Source organism: Bos grunniens, chromosome 1 (assembly GCF_055505025.1).
Source record: "Bos grunniens cultivar Pamir isolate PY7600 chromosome 1, Bosgru_T2T1.0, whole genome shotgun sequence".
Taxonomy (NCBI): Eukaryota; Metazoa; Chordata; class Mammalia; order Artiodactyla; family Bovidae; genus Bos; species Bos grunniens.
In genome coordinates this window covers 135,315,607-135,335,068 of record NC_141165.1, presented here as the reverse complement: position 1 = coordinate 135,335,068, position 19,462 = coordinate 135,315,607, and the positions used below count along the sequence as shown (strand labels likewise).

Genomic DNA, 19,462 nt, shown 5'->3' with positions numbered 1-19,462 from the left:
AGCCCAGAAAAATAAAGTCTGACACTGTTTCCACTGTTTCCCCATTTATTTGCCATGAAGTGATGGGACCAGATGCCATGATCTTCGTTTTCTGAATGTTGAGCTTTAAGCCAACTTTTTCACTCTCCACTTTCACTTTCATCAAGAGGCTTTTGAGTTCCTCTTCACTTTCTGCCATAAGGGTGGTGTCATCTGCATATCTGAGGTTATTGATATTTCTCCCAGCAGTCTTGATTCCAGCTTGTGTTTCTTCCAGTCCAGCATTTCTCATGATGTACTCTGCATAAAAGTTAAATAAACAGGGTGACAATATACAGCCTTGATGTACTCCTTTCCCTATTTGGAACCAGTCTGTTGTTCCATGTCCCGTTCTAGCTGTTGCTTCCTGACCTGCATACAAATTTCTCAAGAGGCAGATCAGGTGGTCTGGTATTCCCATCTCTTTCAGAATTGTCCACAGTTTCTTGTGATCCACACAGTCAAAGGCTTTGGCATAGTCAATAAAGCAGAAATAGATGTTTTTCTGGAACTCTCTTGCTTTTTCCATGATCAGCAGATGTTGGCAATTTGATCTCTGGTTCCTCTGCCTTTTCTAAAACCAGCTTGAACATCAGGAAGTTCACGGTTCACATATTGCTGAAGCCTGGCTTGGAGAATTTTGAGCATTACTTTACTAGCATGTGAGATGAGTGCAATTGTGCGGTAGTTTAAGCATTCTTTGGCATTGCCTTTCTTTGGGATTGGAATACCAGACTGTAAAATAGTTTATGAAGTCGAGCTTCTCAATCCTGATATTTTGTTGTTACCATTCTTGATTTTAGTTGGTTACATCCAGTCTTTTGTTACCAGGCCCACCACTGATAACAAAAAGGTCTAAATACTTAACACCGCAAAATATATGGTTTACCTTCTGTAATAGTAGAAGTGCTTTTTTTTACTGGCATTCTTTTTAAAGAGGTAAAAACTGATTATTGAACAGAGACTTTTAAGATGGCTTAACCATTTTTATACCTTCTCAGACATAATTTTACAAATAAGATTTGAGTCATGTCAACTGTCTGATGACCATTTTCTTGATTATATAGTAGTGATTCAAAGCACATTCTTGCTTAGTTTTGTTCCACTATGCAATTTTTAATGTGTAATTTTGTTCTTCCATTTTGCAGATTATCCAGAACTCCACTTAGCCCTTTTATTCTGAACATGGGTTCCAACCATTTCTACTTCACAGTGTTTATGCTACTGAATAATATATTTAGAACAAAAAAATTGCCAAATTTGAGAATCTTTTTAGCAGGTGAATTTTTTTTTCCTCTGTACATCACTCTTTTGAGTATTCCTACAGTGTGTAAACTTTTAAGGGGGTAGGTGGAAGATGCTTTACTTGGGAAGTCAATTTCAGTAGTAATTTTGTGACAAACCTGTGTTTACAAGTTAGATGTTTTGCAGAGAAACACTGACTTTTTGATTTGGGAATTTAAATGATACTCTCTTGTGTAAATATAATACAGAAACTTATAAACCATTTCTGTTCCTGTATCAAAATGCACAAAACTTATAAAAGTCTTCCTTTGGTGGGTCAAAGGGGGAGGATAGGATGAAAGAAGGCATTTTATTCTATCTAGAATGGGAATACATACTTAGCCCTGAAAGGAGCATCAGCCCTAAATGACAGAGAAGAAATAGAAAGGCAGAGTGATTGCACTCAGCCATACCAAGAACATTCTCAAGAAGGGCTTCAAAATAAGCAGCTAAAATAACTAGCTCCAGGAAAATGCAATAGAATCTTAAAGAGGATCTTGTTGAACCTAATACTTCTCAACAAGTAAAGTGAGGCACAAAAAAAAAAAAATCATAACACATGGTTACTTTTTGCCTTTCCTCTGTATCTCTTATAGCCCTAGAGTTTGGGGAGTTAGTCCAGCGTCTTCTCTCTGGTGGTCCCACCCAGCTCTTGTTGAAAAGAAGTATTTCACCTCATATGCAGGAAGGATTTGAACGAGATGTAGTTGGAGAACTAGCAGTGGGACCTTCTGCCTCTTTTTCTCGTTTATTCTACCATGGGATATTTGTTATTTCTGACTCCTTCCTTTGGGCGGTTGTTGAAACTTTTGGAGCCAAGGCTGTCATCTAGGGCCAGGAGCCATCAAAGTTTATTTAAGAAGAATTGGAGACCAGTTGAAACCCAGTAAATGAATTAAAGAAGCACCTGGAACCTTAGACGTAACCTGGCCGTACCTGACCCAGAGTGACCCGGCTTCTCACCCACCCAGCTTCACTAATGAACTTCGATTGCAGGCACTGTAAAGAGTGTGATGCTGCTTACAGTTAGATGTTTTGCCTATTTAGGGGCATAATTTGCTAGAGATGGTAGAGGTAGACAAATCAAGATCCCCCTTATGTGATATTTTACTATTTAGCCCTCTGAGCAAGAACCATCTGGTCTTTATTTCCTTGCCAACTTCACTACAACCCATCTACTTGCCTTTGTGCTGGGTTCCACTTTAAGAATTTATTTTCCAGTCTGTTCATACATAGAGTTGGAATACCAGCATCTCCCTTGAGATTTTATTACTGCTTATCTATTTCCCACCTTAGCTTCCTAGCATGGACACATACCCTCTTCTAACTAATAGGTGTAGTACCTAGTTTGTATATTAGGCAAAGGCAGTCTCTCTAAGCTTGCCTTTCTTTCATCCATTCATTCTCATGGCCTTGAACCTTGCTCAAGGCTCATCACTCAGGGTTTGGACAGTCCTAGTCTCACCCAGAGTTGGGCATTGATACTTGCATGATTCAGTATTAGTAACCCACCCCATCCCATCCACATTTCCCAACATAGAGAATATGAATATGGTCTTAATGTCAGTCTCAGGAGCCTTTGTAGTTCTCAGTGTCCGCAGCAGCATGAATAAATCAGGTATAATTAAACACTTAGGAGTTAAAAGAGGGAAAGAAGAAAGTAAACCATTTGACAGGTTGGGAAGGGTAGAGAAAGGCAAGAAGAAAGAAGGAATAAAGGGAAAAAAAATACATATTTAAGAACTGGAACAGCTCTTGATTATGCCCTTGGCTACTGGCACTACAGTCATGAGCTGAACCCAGTTGATGGGTTCTGACTCTGAGGTCTTAGGAAGCAGTCTTGAATCTAATAGTCTAAGATGTGTTGTCTTAGCAAAATTACAAAATGGAAGAAGTCAGAAAGATGGACAAGGAAATTGGCTCATCTGTGTCTTTCATGATTCCTTTTTTCCTTGATTGAAGGAAGCTTAATATTTTGTTTTACTTTTCATGAGAAAAAAAAATGAGTGTTCATTTCCTTTCTAATGGTCTAAAGGAATTGTTCTCTTTTTGAATATGAGAAATTGTCGTTAACGTCAGAACATTTCAGTCTCCTTTGCACACCATGTAGAATATATACATTCATATAGATTCAATAACTTTAGAGTCAGTTAAACTTCTTGGCTAATATGAGAATAAAGGTTTATCTACTTGTAAATTCAATAGAGTAGGAAAATGATAAATTTAACTGTAAAGTTCTTCAACATCAGTAAGTTTCACACCACTGCACGGATAACTTGACGAAAGGACATGTTCAGCCAGATGGCCTGTGCTGGCCTCCTTCCCATCCCCGAAAAGATATGTTATTCACTCCCAGGGTAACTCAGGGAAAGAGCTGCTTGTGGAATTAAAACACCCAATGTCCAATTAACCCCTGTTTTGGTCAGTGTTTCCTGCACAGTTTGGATAATTGGCATACTTTAGTTTCATCAAGGGAGGCAGCTGGTTTATCGGTTAGTTCAGGCCCTAGGGAATAAGAAATCTGAAATCCTGTTATGAGCTCAGCCCTGGCAAACTCTGTGTGACCTTGAACATCTTCTTTACCTCCTTGTGTCGCTCTCCCCATTTGAAAATCAGAGATAGGCCGTGGACGTAGACCCAGTTCATGAGACGGAGGTTCTGTAGGAAAAGTGAGGGAAGAGAGTGTTGATACTTGCAGAGGCCTTTAAACCATGGATTTGAGGGCATGGTTTGCCTCACATAGTATTACTGCAGTAGCTTAGGGATGCTGCCTTTGCATGGAACAGAAAGAAGCCTATTCAATAAAGCTCAAGCAGAGGGAGATTTATTAGAGGCATATAGTAGGCTCTTCAGGAGTCCAGTGATAGGAGAGCATTGCACTTCCTTGAAACTGGAAAACCGTTCATCAGCTCCTTGCTGCCTGTTCTCTCTCCCTTTTTGCCTTCCTCATTCTGCTTCTGTCTCTGCACCTCCTTCATTCTTTTCTCTCAGTATACTGACTCCTCTGTATGAGCTGTGAAGTATGGCCTCATTAAAGCAACCCCAAAATGAAGGTTTTCAGTCTCTGTGAATTACATATCCCAAGAGATGAAAGGAATTGGTCCTGTTTAGTCACACATTCTCAACGTGGTCCATTCCCTGGGGCTAGGGATCAGGGAGTAGGTTCTATATGGAAAAAGTCCAGGGAAGGAAAAAATGATAGGCATGTTTTGTACATGAAATGAATGACCCTTTGGCTTAAGTAAACATGTCTTAAAAAATCACAAAGTTAAAGAGTTTATTAGCTAGATTATTAAAATGCAGATCTAAACTACTTTTTTAGTTTTTCAGGATATATACAGAATATGTTGAAGCATTTAACAGACAATATCAGGCATGGAGATACAAATGCCAAAGACGATGTCTCAGCTCACAAGGAGCTTTATGTGGGGTGACTGGAAAGTGAAGACAATTTGATAAAGTCCCCTAGCCTCAGCTCTGTTGGTAGAATTTTAATGTTAATCTCGTGCTTAGAAAATGCCAGGCATATTCCATTCCATGTCATAGAACAGCTTGAGGAGGTAGATAATATTATTTCAATTTTACAGTTAAAGAAACCAAGCCCCAGAGTGCATTGGTCACTTGACCAGAGTTCAGTTCTGTTCAGTTGCTCAGTCGTGTCCGACTGTTTGTGACCCCATGGACTGCAGCACACCAGGCTTCCCTGTCCGTCACCAGCTCCCAGAGTTTGCTCAAACTCATGTCCATCAAGTCAGTAATGCCTCCAACTATCTCATCTCCTGCCTTCAATCTTTCCCAGCATCAGGGTCTTGACCAGAGCTACCCACTGACAAATGCCAGAGTCAGGAATCCAATGACTGTTCTCTTAACCACTGTGCTATGTGATCTTTCTGATAAAAGCAAGAGCAACAACAGACACAGATTTTAGAGTAGGAAAAGTAATCTAGAGTTCTACAGGTGCTATAAAGTCATTTGCTTTGCCACATGTTTTCAAACTCATCATTATAGTCCATGGCAATGTCAACTCACAGGGAAGGCTGGAGCTCAGAAGAACCTCACTTGGTTTTGGATGAACCACTTACTGGCTAGTTTGGCTAGTTACTCAATTGCTTGTATGTTAAAATGGGAATGAATGTAATACCAATATAATATTAACCAACCTCAGGAAAAGAATCAAAGAAAGTATAACTTGGTATTTCATTGGAGAAGATAAGGCCTAAAGCACTTGGGGGAGAGAATTTTTTGTTGTTGTTAATGTACAGTAAACTCAGTAACGGGCTTCCCTAGTAGCTCAGTGGTAAAGAATCCACATGTAATACAGAAGATGCAGGTTCAGTCTCTGGGTTGGGAAGATCCCCTGAGAAGGAAATGGCAACCCGCTCCAGTGTGCCTGCCTGGGAAATCCCATGGACAGAGGAGCACAGTGGGCTACAGTCCATGGGGTTGCAAAGAGTCAGACAGGACTTAGAGACTAAACAACAAACTGAGTAGGAGCCAGCAGTCTGTGGTGGAGAGCTCCCAGGAGTATTTATGTGCTACTTTGGCCTGTCAGGAATTTATAAAGAATGTCATCCTGGCAGAGGGGTGCCCAGGTGCATATGTGTGTGTATTGCTTTGTCCTTTGCTAGACTGCTTCAACCGGAGAAGGCAATGGCAACCCACTCCAGTACTCTTGCCTGGAAAATCCCATGGACAGAAGAACCTGGTGGGCTGCTGTCTATGGGGTCGTACAGAGTCGGACACGACTGAAGCGACTTAGCAGCAGCAGCAGCAGCAGACTCCTTCAACAATGGAATTTAACTGTCTTATCTAGACCTTAACAAGGTGATGGATTTAGTCAGTGGAATAATGTTTCTAATGTTTGAAGGATAATTGAAGGATTAGCCTTTTTTTCTGTGGCCCCCAAAGGACTAATGATCAGTGTAAAGGAGACAGATTATAGTCCAGTACAAGGACGAATATCATACTGTTGCAGTTGTGTGAACATGGGATGAGTTCTCTGAATAGTGGGTAATCCTTGTTGAGCTCCCTCCCTGAGCCCTGGCATTGTGCTGAGCACTGCATGAGCATTGTGAGGTTTAGTCCCCACAGGTGCTATGAAGTTGGTATTGGTTTTTATTTATTTATAAATAAAATTTTTGAGAGTCGTTAACTTGCCCAAAGTCATGCAGCTGGCTAAGTGAAAGAGCCAGAAATTAAACCCAGAGCCATCTGATTCTAAAAAATACACCTTAGAATACAATCCATGGTCACTGGAGGTTTTCAGAAGTAACCTAGACAACCAGTGTTAGCATACAGGTTATTAATGGGGTTTAAGCATTACATGGGATGATTGGTTAGGCAGGTGACCTTTCAACTCTTTCCTAATTGGTCCCATTATGTTTGTAGAGTCCATTTTCTCTTAGGAAAATGATAGCTAGTGGTAGAATCATCAAAAGAAGATAGATTTCTCTATAAAAATGAGCTGCTGTGCCATTTTTATACAAGTTCATAAGTTTGTATTCCCAGTGTTATGGAGGCTAGAATATTTGTCAGTTTAGGTTTGAAAAGAAGTCAGTAGTCCCAGTGAATAAAGTATCTCCCCCCAAATCCCCACAATATTTTATGATAGGCAAGGATATTTGATTTCATAATGTAATTACTTTAAAACAAATGCTTTAGTAGTTTTTGGAGCATAGTATGATACATTTTGTTTTTAGTACATATTAAAGACTTACTGTACATTTCAGAAAATTATGTTTTCAGACTTGTCTCCATCTACATCAAAATTAGCTATTTTCTGAACCCACGTGACTTATTAGCCTCCTCAGACCTGAAAGACATCGTTTAGATTTGATACCCTGCATGAGGCAGGTGGGGGAAGTTTAATCCTTTAACACAGGTTAAAGGAGGGAATTCCCTTGATTTGATATTACTGCTAATAGCAGCGTGCAGATATGGAAGAAGTAGAAAAGACAGTGACACGTTGACTCTTCTTGCATCAGTATTCCAGACCTGCTTGGATAATGTTTGTTTTGTTTAATTGGTTTTCACATTTTCAGGTATAAAGTCTTTTAAAAATAATTTGATCACTTTTACATATTCTAATTGAATCACTTTCTGGCAGGACATTGTTTTTATTTAGCCAGACACAGTACAAGCTCATACTTGAAACACTTCAGCAAATACAGGTTCAGATGAAAAAGATCATCCTAAGGATAGCTTTGACCAGTTTGATTTAATCTTTATCACACCCTGATAGTTCATTTGCTAAACAGTTCACCTGCAGTGCGGGAGACCCCGGTTGGATTACTGGGTCAGGAAGATCCCCTGGAGAAGGGATAGGCTGCCCACTCCAGTGTTCTTGGGCGTCCCTTGTGACTCAGCTGGTAAAGAATCCACCTGCAATGCGGGAGACCTGGGTTTGATCCCTGGGTTGGGAAGATCCCCTGGAGAAGGGAAAGCCTACCCAATCCAGTATTCTGGCCTGGAGAATTCCATGAACTGTATAGTCCATGAGGTCGCAAAGAATTGGACAAGACTGATCATCTTTCACTGTCATACAATTTAAAGGGTTCAAGTTGTGTGGCATATAATTATTATCTACTTCAGTGGTTTAATTGTCAAATGACCAAAAAGAAATAACTTCTCACTTGTGGTTAATATATGATGCAAAGTTAATTCGTTCCCCATATCATTATGTCCTTTTTAGGATGAGTTTGGTTTTTCTGAGTTTTTAAGGATTGAATCTTTCAATATGATACTTCTTTCTTAAATACAGCCTTCATTGTAATAAAATTTAACAATGAAATGTTTCATATAAATAGATTTTATTCAACTTCTTTGCAGTGAGTAGTTTGGGAGAGGAAAATGATGAAAAGCTTTATGATACCAGAATTTTGAAACGTTTGCTCATTCTTGTTTATAGTCTGTGAGTATCAGATCAGACCAGATCAGTCGCTCAGTCGTGTCCGACTCTTTGCGACCTCATGAATCGCAGCACGCCAGGCCTCCCTGTCCAGCACCAACTCCCAGAGTTCACTGAGACTCACGTCCATCGAGTCAGTGATGCCATCCAGCCATCTCATCCTCTGTCGTCCCCTTCTCCTCTTGCCCCCAATCCCTCCCAGCATCACAGTCTTTTCCAGTGAGTCAGCTCTTTGCATGAGGTGGCCAAAGTACTGGAGTTTCAGCTTTAGCATGATTCCTACCAAAGAAATCCCAGGGCTGATCTCCTTCAGAATGGACTGGTTGGATCTCCTTGCAGTCCAAGGGACTCTCAAGAGTCTTCTCCAACACCACAGGTCAAAAGCATCAATTCTTCGGCACCCAGCCTTCTTCACAGTCCAACTCTCACATCCATACATGACCACACAGGAAAATCCATAGCCTTGACTAGACGGACCTTTGTTGGCAAAGTAATGTCTCTGCTTTTGAATATGCTATCTAGGTTGGTCATAACTTTTCTTCGGAGGAGTAAGCATCTTTTAATTTGATGGCTGCAGTCACCATCTGCAGTGATTTTGGAGTCCAGAAAAATAAAGTCTTGACACTGTTTGCACTGTTTCCCCATCTATTTGCCATGAAGTGATGGGACCGGATGCCATGATCTTCGTTTTCTGAATGTTGAGCTTTAAGCCAACTTTTTCACTCTCCACTTTCACTTTCATCAAGAGGCTTTTGAGTTCCTCTTCACTTTCTGCCATAAGGGTGGTGTCATCTGCATATCGTAGGTTATTGATATTTCTCCTGGCAATCTTGATTCCAGCTTGTGTTTCCTCCAGTCCAGCGTTTCTCGTGATGTACTCTGCATATAAGTTAAATAAACAGGGTGACAATATACAGCCTTGATGTACTCCTTTCCCTATTTGGAACCAGTCTGTTGTTCCATGTCCCGTTCTAGCTGTTGCTTCCTGACCTGCATACAAATTTCTCAAGAGGCAGATCAGGTGGTCTGGTATTCCCATCTCTTTCAAAATTTTCCACGGTTTATTGTGATCCACACAGTCAAAGGCTTTGGCATAGTCAATAAAGCAGAAAGAGATGTTTTTCTGGAACTCTCTTGCTTTTTCCATGATCCAGCGGATGTTGGCAATTTGATCTCTGGTTCCTCTGCCTTTCCTAAAACCAGCTTGAACATCAGGAAGTTCACAGTTCACATATTGCTGAAGCCTAGCTTGGAGAATTTTGAGCATTACTTTACTAGCGTGTGAGATGAGTGCATTTGTGCGATAGTTTGAGCATTCTTTGGCATTGCCTTTCTTTGGGATTGGAATGAAAACTGACCTTTTCCAGTCCTCTGGCCACTGCTGAGTTTTCCCAATTTGCTGGCATATTGAGTGCAGCACTTTCACAGCATCATCTTTCAGGATTTGGAATAGCTCAACTGGAATTCCATCACCTCCACTAGCTTTGTTCGTAGTGATGCTTTCTAAGGCCCATTTGACTTCACATTCCAGGATGTCTGGCTCTAGGTCAGTGATCACACCATCGTGATTATCTGGGTCGTGAAGATCTTTTTTGTACAGTTCTTCTGTGTATTCTTGCATCTCTTCTTAATATCTTCTGCTTCTGTTAGGTCCATACCATTTCTGTCCTTTATTGAGCCCATCTTTGCATGAAATGTTCCTTTGGTATCTCTGATTTTCTTGAAGAGATGCCTATTCTTTCCCATTCTGTTGTTTTCCTCTATTTCTTTGCATTGATCACAGAGGAAGGCTTTCTTATCTCTTCTTGCTATTCTTTGGAACTCTGCATTCAGATGTTTATATCTTTCCTTTTCTCCTTTGCTTTTCACTTCCCTTCTTTTCACAGCTATTTGTAAGGCCTCCCCAGACAGCCATTCTACTTTTTTACATTTCTTTTCCATGGGAATGGTCTTGATTCCTGTCTCCTGTACAGTGTTACAAACCTCAGTCCATAGTTCATCAGGCACTCTATCAGATGTAGGCTCTTAAATCTATTTCTCACTTCCGCTGTATAATCATAAGGGATTTGATTTAGGTCATACCTGAATGGTCTAGTGTTTTTCCCTACTTTATTCAATTTGAGTCTGAATTTGGCAATAAGGAGTTCATGATCTGAGTCACAGTCAGCTCCTGGTCTTGTTTTTGCTGACTGTATAGAGCTTCTCCATCTTTGGCTGCAAAGAATATAATCAATCTGATTTCGGTGTTGACCATCTGGTGATGTCCATGTATAGAGTCTTCTCTTGTGTTGTTGGAAGAGGGTTTTTGTTATGATCAGTGCATTTTCTTGGCAAAACTCTATTAGTCTTTGCCCTGCTTCATTCCATATTCCAAGGCCAAATTTGCCTGTTACTCCAGGTGTCTCTTGACTTGCTTCTTTTGTATTCCAGTCCCCTATAATGAAAAGGACATCTTTTTTGGGTGTTAGTTCTAAAAGGTCTTGTAGGTCTTCATAGAACCGTTCAACTTCAGCTTCTTCAGCATTACTGGTTGGGGCATAGACTTGAATTACTGTGATATTGAATGGTTTGCCTTGGAAACGAACAGAGATCATTCTGTCATTTTTGAGATTGCATCCAAGTACTGCATTTCGGACTCTTTTGTTGACCATGATGGCTACTCCATTTCTTCTGAGGGATTCCTGCCCGCAGTATTAGATATAATGGTCATCTGAGTTAAATTCACCCATTCCAGTCCGTTTCAGTTCGCTGATTCCTAGAGTGTCGACATTCACTCTTGCCATCTCTTGTTTGACCACTTCCAATTTGCCTTGATTCATGGACATGACATTCCAGGTTCCTATGCAATATTGCTCTTTACAGCATCGGACCTTGCTTCTATCACCAGTCACATCCACAGCTGGGTATTCTTTTTGCTTTGGCCCCATCCCTTCATTCTTTCTGGAGTTATTTCTTCACTGATCTCCAGTAGCATATTGGGCACCTACTGACCTGGGGAGTTTCTCTTTCAGTATCCTATCATTTTGACTTTTCATACCGTTCATGGGGTTCTCAAGGCAAGAATACTGAAGTGGTTTGCCATTCCCTTCTCCAGTGGACCACATTCTGTCAGACCTCTCCACCATGACCCGCCTGTCTTGGGTGGCCCCATGGGCATGGCTTAGTTTCATTGAGTTAGACAAGGCTGTGGTCCTAGTGTGATTAGATTGACTAGTTTTCTGTGAGTATGGTTTCAGTATGTTTGCCCTCTGATGCCCTCTTGCAACACCTACCATCTTACTTGGGTTTCTCTTACCTTGGGCGTGGGGTATCTCTTCACAGCTGCTCCAGCAAAGCGCAGCCGTTACTCCTTACCTTGGACGAGGGGTATCTCCTCACCGCCGCCCTTCCTGACCTTCAACGTGGGATAGCTCCTCTAGGCCCTCCTGCGCCCATGCAGCCTTATAAACCTTAGCCAGGAAGACACTGATTAGAGGAAACTGAATGATCTTTATTTTATAAACAGATGTTAAAGATTGACTTCTAAATATCTAGATCTTGAATTTTTCTAACAGAATGTGCATGTTTTCCAAAACCACAGAACTTCTTGTGTAGAATAAAATACTTTATTACTCTTTAATTTTGTAAAAGTTTTTGTTACATTCAGGAGAGGGGATGATGTCTTGAATTTGAAACCAAACATTATAATAGCATTATCATACTGTCTTCAATCTTAGTGAAGTGAAGTCATTTCAGTCGTGTCCGACTCTGTGTGACCCCATAGACGGCAGCCCAACAGGCTCCCCCGTCCCTGGGATTCTCCAGGCAAGAACACTGGAGTGGGTTGCCATTTCCTTCTCCAATGCGTGAAAGTGAAAAGTGAAAGTGAAGTCGCTCAGTCATGTCCGACTCTCCACGACCCCATGGACTGCAGTCTTCCAGGCTCCTCCATCCATGGGATTTTCCAGGCAAGAGTGCTAAGTACGTTTCAATTATGACAGCCCACCCTCCATTTTATAGTCTGAGGCTTTAGGAGTTTGACTTGCGTGTTCTGCTGGGAGTGCTGTCTCTGCCAGGTGCTAGGATGTAAGACGACAAAAGTGTAATCCTTGTCTAGAAGAAGTTTACATTCCAGCTGAAGGCCATGCATAAACAACACAAAATAGTTTTGTAATGAGATGATTGAAAGATCTACTGAGTCTGTGAAGTCCCAGAGATGAGAAATGTGCTTCAGCCTATGTAGTTTAGGGAAGGTTGCCCAAGGAGGAAGAGGGTGCAGCCTCAGGTGAGACTTAGAGAATAGAAAAGATACCTGATTCTTTCAGCTTGATTGTGAGCCACTGGAACATCATTCTGTGATACATTTTTAATCACGATATATTTTATCATCAAATGTTGATGATGGCAGGAATTGTGTGAGTGAAAAGAGGAAAGGATTCTGAGCAAAAGGTTCTTTTCTTTCTTATTTTTCCCACTGTTATGTCTCATGTGTAATGACAGGTCTTCCCGGCTGGTGTAGTGGTAAAGAATCAGCCTGCCAGTGCAGGAGATGCAAGAGATGCAGGTTCGATCCCTGGGTCTGGAATATCCCCTGCAGTAGGAAATGGCAACCCACTCCATTATTCTTGCCTGGAAAACTATGGACAGAGGAGCCCAGCAGACTGCAGTCCATGGGATCACAAAGAGTTGACTATGACTGAGGACGCACGCACACACGTGTAATAACAATAATTTAACTACAACAAAACAAATTATTCATTTTACATAAGTTCTACAGTTGAAAGCATGATCCATATCAGAACAGTAAAATAAAATATAAATAGAGGAAATATTGATATAAGAATGTAAGTAATTGATATTGGCATTGAACAAACTACTAAACAGAAGTGTCAGGATGGTATCTGTATGTGCCAGTGCACATGTCACCATCCTGTCTCCACCAAAATGAAAAGACAGAAAGTAAGAAAAATGAGGTATATAATAGAAATCCTCACAAAGCTAAAGTAGTTCATTTTTCAGTGTTAAAATGTTTGTTTTATTAAATAATGCTCATAGTAGCAGTTGTTTCTAATGCTCTTAATTACCTTAAAAGGTAATGATCTGAAATATTTTTAGTCCAATAAATGAAGTTAGGAAGGCACAGACCTAGACTATTCTCCCTGTTTCTTCTCCAACTCGTAGGAGCCTCTTGTAAAGCCTCCTCACTGCCTGCACCCCAGTCTCTAGCTGAGTGTCAGGTGCCATGGCTGAGGCTATACCAACTGCCTGGCTCATGGACTGAGCATGCCCGAGACCTTGGCACCAGCAAAGCTGGGTCTCAGACTGGCAGTTACTGGCAGTTTGACTTCAGTAGTGCCTGACTTCAGACATGACTTCAGACATTTGCTTGTGTGTTGTTTAGTTGCTAAGTTGCGTCCTTATGTGTACCGATGAGCAAAAGAGTCATTGTGGAAAGGCATGGGTGACGGTTTCACATTCAGAATGAAACCTTTGAAAGTAAATAGCACACCAACAGCATGCCAGTAGTTTCATCTACTTAGTTGAAAAACCCTATTTTAATGTTACCTGTTAATATTTAAAGACATGGAAATTCTCCAGGTACATTGTGCATATTCTTGTTGTTTTGCTTATTAATCCCCTCGGGCAGAAACCTGTTAGGTTCATTGACTTTTTCCCTTCCCATATACATCATCACTGTGTCTTTCTGTCCGTGGATTGTGTCTGTAGTGATAGCTCTCTGCCACAGACTAAAACCCTTAATCCAGAAAACTTTGTGTTTGGGGCCATTATGGGCAAGTGGGATATTGTGATATTTATACTGTTTCTGGAAAATCAGAGTTCACCCAGCAGGGCAACACTTTGACCCAAGACGTATTTATTAATTGATGAGTGATTCCTCTAAATAGACTTTAGTATATTTTACAAGGAATTCTGTTTTCTTTTAAAATAGAAAATATGTCAACAGATTTTGTTATCAAAGTTTGTTGTACAAATTGGTGCCCATTACTGGTAATTTTGATAAACTCATGGTCTGCTTCAGCCTGATAAAGGAAGTTCCATTTGCAGTGGTATTTAATTTGATAAATATTTTTGTCCTTTTTTCTTTGTTATCAAGAAACTAGCAGATCTTCTAGGATAGTACAGTTCTGGTATTTTCATTCAAATCTACTTAATTCTCAAAAACAATTTTGCAAAATGAAAAACTGATAACTGAGAACATTTATATATTCATGTATCATAATTCGCAAATTATATAAAGCTACAGCAGATGATACTTAATTTAACAAGAAAAGCACTTCTATTATAAATTTACCCCAACATTAAGAATGCATTTTATGCATTCTTAAAAATAATTTCTTGATCAGAATGGTTCAGTAAGAACATTCATCACATAACTCTTGGTTTCATAAATGTAATTTAAGATAAATTAAGTTTTTTGCTTGAACAGCTGAAACAAAAGGCATGTTTTTATTAATCACACTATTAATTAATATACTCCATTAAGAATCATTTTTGTTGCTGCTGTTGTTAACCAAAGATTCTTCCTATATGGATAATTTGGAAATTATCATGGAAGACAATGGATACATTGTAAAGTTTTTCTGGTTGAACCAATTTTTATTAGTTAAATCTGTATTTGAGAAGAAGCGACCCAAGATGTTGAGCAATAGACAGTTTCCATTTTAGCTGGTACAGAGGCTTGGAGGCCTAGGGGAGCACGGTGGATTCAGGAACCTGTAAGTTAAAGTAATTTCAAATTTGTCATGTGGCAGGGATCAGTTATAACATGACTACATAAATATTTAAGCATAAATATACATACACCTAAAAACTCATGATTCTGAAACATACATACACTAGTTCTTTTTTTTTATTCCGTATCCAATACAACAGTTTTTAACAGAACATACTTTGTAACAAAAAGTGCATAAAGATCTTGTCTTCAAAGATTAGGAACATTTTTAAAACAGAGTGTACCCTGTGAGTAAAGGCAGAGTGTCTCCTCAGTATACTAAAAACCCCAGGAGCTTTGATCAAATGCCAGCTGTTACATCAGTTCTGTTGGTAATCTTTCTTACTGATCTATGACCTTGACCTTGTGCTTATGTCTGTATGTCAAATCTATTTTAGGAATGGGGAAAGTATAGTTGAGTTTAATAGGATTCATGCTCCAGTCTCAAAGGATGTATATATATATATGTGTGTGTGTGTGTGTGTATACACACTATAAACAATTTCAGGAGAAGAAAGCACCATTTTCCATTATATTTCATATTTGGATAGAGATTATAAATTATTAGGCTTTTCAAATCTGATAGAAAGCACCTGTAACTTTGAAGAGCAACTGGAAAAGATTAGCAGCAGCAGCAGTTACCCTGTTAGTTTTACATTTAAATGTTTTTTTCCTACACTTATGTACCACCAAATAATTTCTTAATAATTATGTTATGTTTCTTCAGAAAAACTATTGTTTAACTGAAGACAGTGGACAGACATTATTAATATTAATTCTAAATAAATATCACAGGTACTCTTTATCATAATTATCCTCCTGGATTTTTAAAAACCTAGAGTTAGAATTAATTTTCTTTAAAAATATTCTAGTTTCCATGTTTGCAAGATAATGCAGCACAGCATCCATGAGGGTGTTTCATTTTGGAACAGAAATTGTCTAAGCTCTTTCTCTAGCTCCTTTGATTCTATGAACTTTTTTAACTTAAAATCTCTAACTTGATACTCTTAATTTTGATTGTAAATTTCATTTTTCTATAAACTAGAGAGACAAATAAAATGAATAGTGGATTTATTGAATGCAGTTTGTAGCATAAGCCTTCTGAGAATAATTCAGAACAGAGAAACTGTTATTTTGCTGTATCATTTACAGGAGATACTTGTTTCTGTTGCCAGGACAATTATTTTACCTCTCGCATGCACTTATCTATGTCATCAAGGGTCTTAAATCTTCACTATTGTATTTTATTCAGTATATAGTCTTTAGCAGATAAGCACAAGCTCCAGTTTGAATGTAAGCTCATGTTTAGTTTTTAAATAAACATCTGTTTGAAATTCTTTTCCCCAGTAAAGAAAGTAGTGAAGATAAATAACTGGAGGATTGAATGGGTAGGGTGTATGGCTATTTCAGAAGCATTTCCTTCCCCTGAAATTCACTAAAAAGACTATAAAACATATTGGACAGGGCTGTTTCTACAACTTTTATGACAGCATATCATCTTTCTAGTTAAAACGCTTGTCATTTTTATCAACTGTAATTTGATAAATTACTTTGAGTCGTAGAAATAGAATTTTAGAATTGAAGAGGTCCTCAGATTCGTATGTCCTTCTGTTGAACACTTGTGTCAGTCAAGCACTAGTGTCTCCTAGTGAGTCTCCTAGTAGGGAATGTGAGTGACACTATTGCACTCCTATGGAAGCAGCTGACAGCAAGTTAAAGCTGATAGACCTGGAAGGTATGAGCAGATTTGGCCTTGGGCAAAATATGTAAGTCCCTCAGGTTGCAGTGGAGAGCAATCTGGGCAGCTGTTTTACTCATGAGTGTCCGTCGCTTCTGTTTCGGATCTCTGAAGAGTATTTACATCTGAAACGAGAACCCCTGGGAAAGGGCAAGAAGCTCTTGTGGTCTAATTTTAAATGTTGAGGCCCTCAGTTGAGCAAAATGTGTTTAGGTAAGTTGATTTTCTTGGCACCCATCAAATTGAACAATCACACAGCCATCTTTCAATAGATACTACTACAAGAAAAATTATCTTGCAATTTAAATATATACAGTAGTTTTTATTTATTTTTCAAGAAATTATAAGTATATTCTGATAAGTAAAATTCCAGGCTCCACCTTTACTGTGCCCATTATTATTCCCAGCTATAAAATGGCAATAATTGAGCATTTATTTTATTTTTTAAATTTTTTCCCAAAAACTTTTAATTTATGACGGAAGATACACTGTAGTTCTCACCTTTCAGTGACATCCCAGGACCGTTATTTGAAATTGTACCTTTTTTTCTTGTTCTGTGATACTAAGTGTTGGATTTTATATACGCTAAAGAGGAGAGTGAAAAAGTTGGCTTAAAGTTCAACATTCAGAAAACGAAGATCATGGCATCTGGTCTCATCACTTCATGGCAAATAGATGGGGAAACAGTGGAAACAGTGGCAGACTTTATTTTTTGGGGCTCCAAAATCACTGCAGATGGTGATTGCAGCCATGAAATTAAAAGATCCTTCCTCCTTGGAAGGAAAGTTATGACCAACCTAGATAGCATATTCAAAAGCAGAGACATTACTTTGCCAACAAAGGTCTGTCTAGTCAAGGCTATGGTTTTTCCAGTGGTCATGTATGGATGTGAGAGTTGGACTGTGAAGAAAGCTGAGCGCCAAAGAATTGATGCTTTTGAACTGTGGTGTTGGAGAAGACTCCTGAGAGTCCCTTGGACTGCAAGGAGATCCAACCAGTCCATCCTAAAGGAGATCAGTCCTGGGTGTTCATTGGAAGGACTGATGCTAAAGCTCAAACTCCAATACTTTGGCCACCTCATGCAAAGAGTTGACTCATTGGAAAAGACTCTGATGCTGGGAGGGATTGGGGGCAGGAGGAGAAGGGGATGACAGAGGATGAGATGGCTGGATGGCATCACCGACTCGATGGGACATGAGTTTGAGTGAACTCTGGGAGTTGGTGATGGACAGGGAGGCCTGGCGTGCTGTGATTCATGGGTCCCAAAGAGTTGGACTGAGCAACTGAACTGAACTGATCTTTTCATTGACCCTTGGTTTATAAAGCTAATCTCATCTATTTGCATAAAATGTTTGGAGTTACAACTTCTTGATAAGCTTTTCTTGTGTTTTTTTTTTTTCCCCCTGTTCAACTGTTAAAACTTTCTTTCAAAGTCTGACCTTGGAGAACACCAAGAGTTCTCTGAATCATTTACCTGGATTTTTTATTGTTTAAATAAAAAGTTTCAATAATTAGGGCTTTGCAATTGTCTTGGTACTTACATATTTTTCTTCTAATGCTTACTGAAACATCTTACTGTTTGTCTTTCCTTTTGTATAAATTTCATCGCCAAAATCATCTACAGTGAAATTTAGGTAATATTACCCAATAGGAGTAGCCTTTCAATTCCTTCTGCATTTCCAGGAACCTGAGCCAAGAATCCAAGTGCTCATTAAAGTGGCATTGCAGAAATACCTTTAAATTCAATACTCAAAGAGGTGTCACTTGATAATGCAGAAGAAATTGGAGGAGATTTCATGAAAACAGTTGGAAGTCATGAGGTATTCATTAGATATCATTTAAATAGATGCGAAGTGACTTCATAGGTGTTAATCATTGAAATGTGTTTTTTTTTTTTTTTTAAAGTAAGAGAAATCATTTTAATATATATATTTTCATTTCAGTCAATTCAACAATGATTTCTAATAGGCATGCAGACCCATTTAGTTTGCTTCAGATTTGTTTATATCCCAACATGCAGCAACCTTCCTAATGAGAGAGTTGAGTTGAACTATTTATTCTTAAAGAGTACAATGTACCTTGTCCTCAAAGAGTTTTATCAACTTTAACATTTTCAAAGAGCCCTATGAGGCTGCTCAATATGGTAGTTTCCCCCTGAAATTTCCTATTTGGAGGATGGCAAAACAGTCTAGAATCTTCCCCAGGCTACTAGTTGTTTGTATTCATATCACACCTTGGCTGGCTAAGAGGCAGAGACTGAATAATATGTAGATAGCCTTCAAGTCCAGCTGAGTGAGACAGCTTCATTTTTAGAAAGGAAACCAAATCATGAAAACCCTCCTACAGTATGATTTGTTCCAGGGTCCTTTTAAGGAGGGACGTACTCCTCATGCATAGGACTTTTTATGGCTTTCTAGAGTTTTCTGCTCCAGCCAGCGTTCTCTAGCCAGGTGACTTATTGAACTTGCTGCAGAACTGAAAGCATGAAGTCTCTTGTCTACTTTCATAATTAGAGGTGGTGTTAGTCTTCTCATTTCCGGCCAAATGGATCCGACCACACTTTCAACCCTGGTGGCTGCACGTCTTCTTGAACAATACCAGCTCGATTTATGGCTTGTTCCTTCTTGTACTCCTCCAGCCGCATTAAGGGCCGGAAGTAGATGGGGTAGAAGGCGGCGCCGATCAGGGAGATGAAGCCGCCGAAAATGAGAGCAGTGCGCAGGTTCCGGGACATGGCTCCAGCCGGGGCTACCCGGATTCTCCGAGTGCCCGGGACTCTCCAAACCCGGCTCCCGCCGGCTGG

At 39.6% G+C, this 19,462-nt stretch overlaps 2 protein-coding genes across 2 annotated transcripts in view; one reads left to right on the top strand and one right to left on the bottom strand.

Moving 5' to 3' along the window:
- The window catches only part of NRIP1 (nuclear receptor interacting protein 1), a 108,456-nt gene that overhangs the window by 77,053 nt on the left and 11,941 nt on the right, over nucleotides 1-19,462 (top strand). The gene's annotated exons all lie outside the window — the stretch shown is intronic.
- The window catches only part of LOC147380229 (small integral membrane protein 20), a 46,240-nt gene extending 26,778 nt beyond the window's left edge, over nucleotides 1-19,462 (bottom strand). Inside the window, exon 1 of the mRNA XM_086411871.1 lies at nucleotides 1-19,462. This exon is cut by the window's left edge and continues 26,778 nt beyond it. Within this exon, the coding sequence (XP_086267997.1) occupies nucleotides 19,190-19,393 (204 nt within the window). The 5' untranslated portion in view covers nucleotides 19,394-19,462 and the 3' untranslated portion in view covers nucleotides 1-19,189.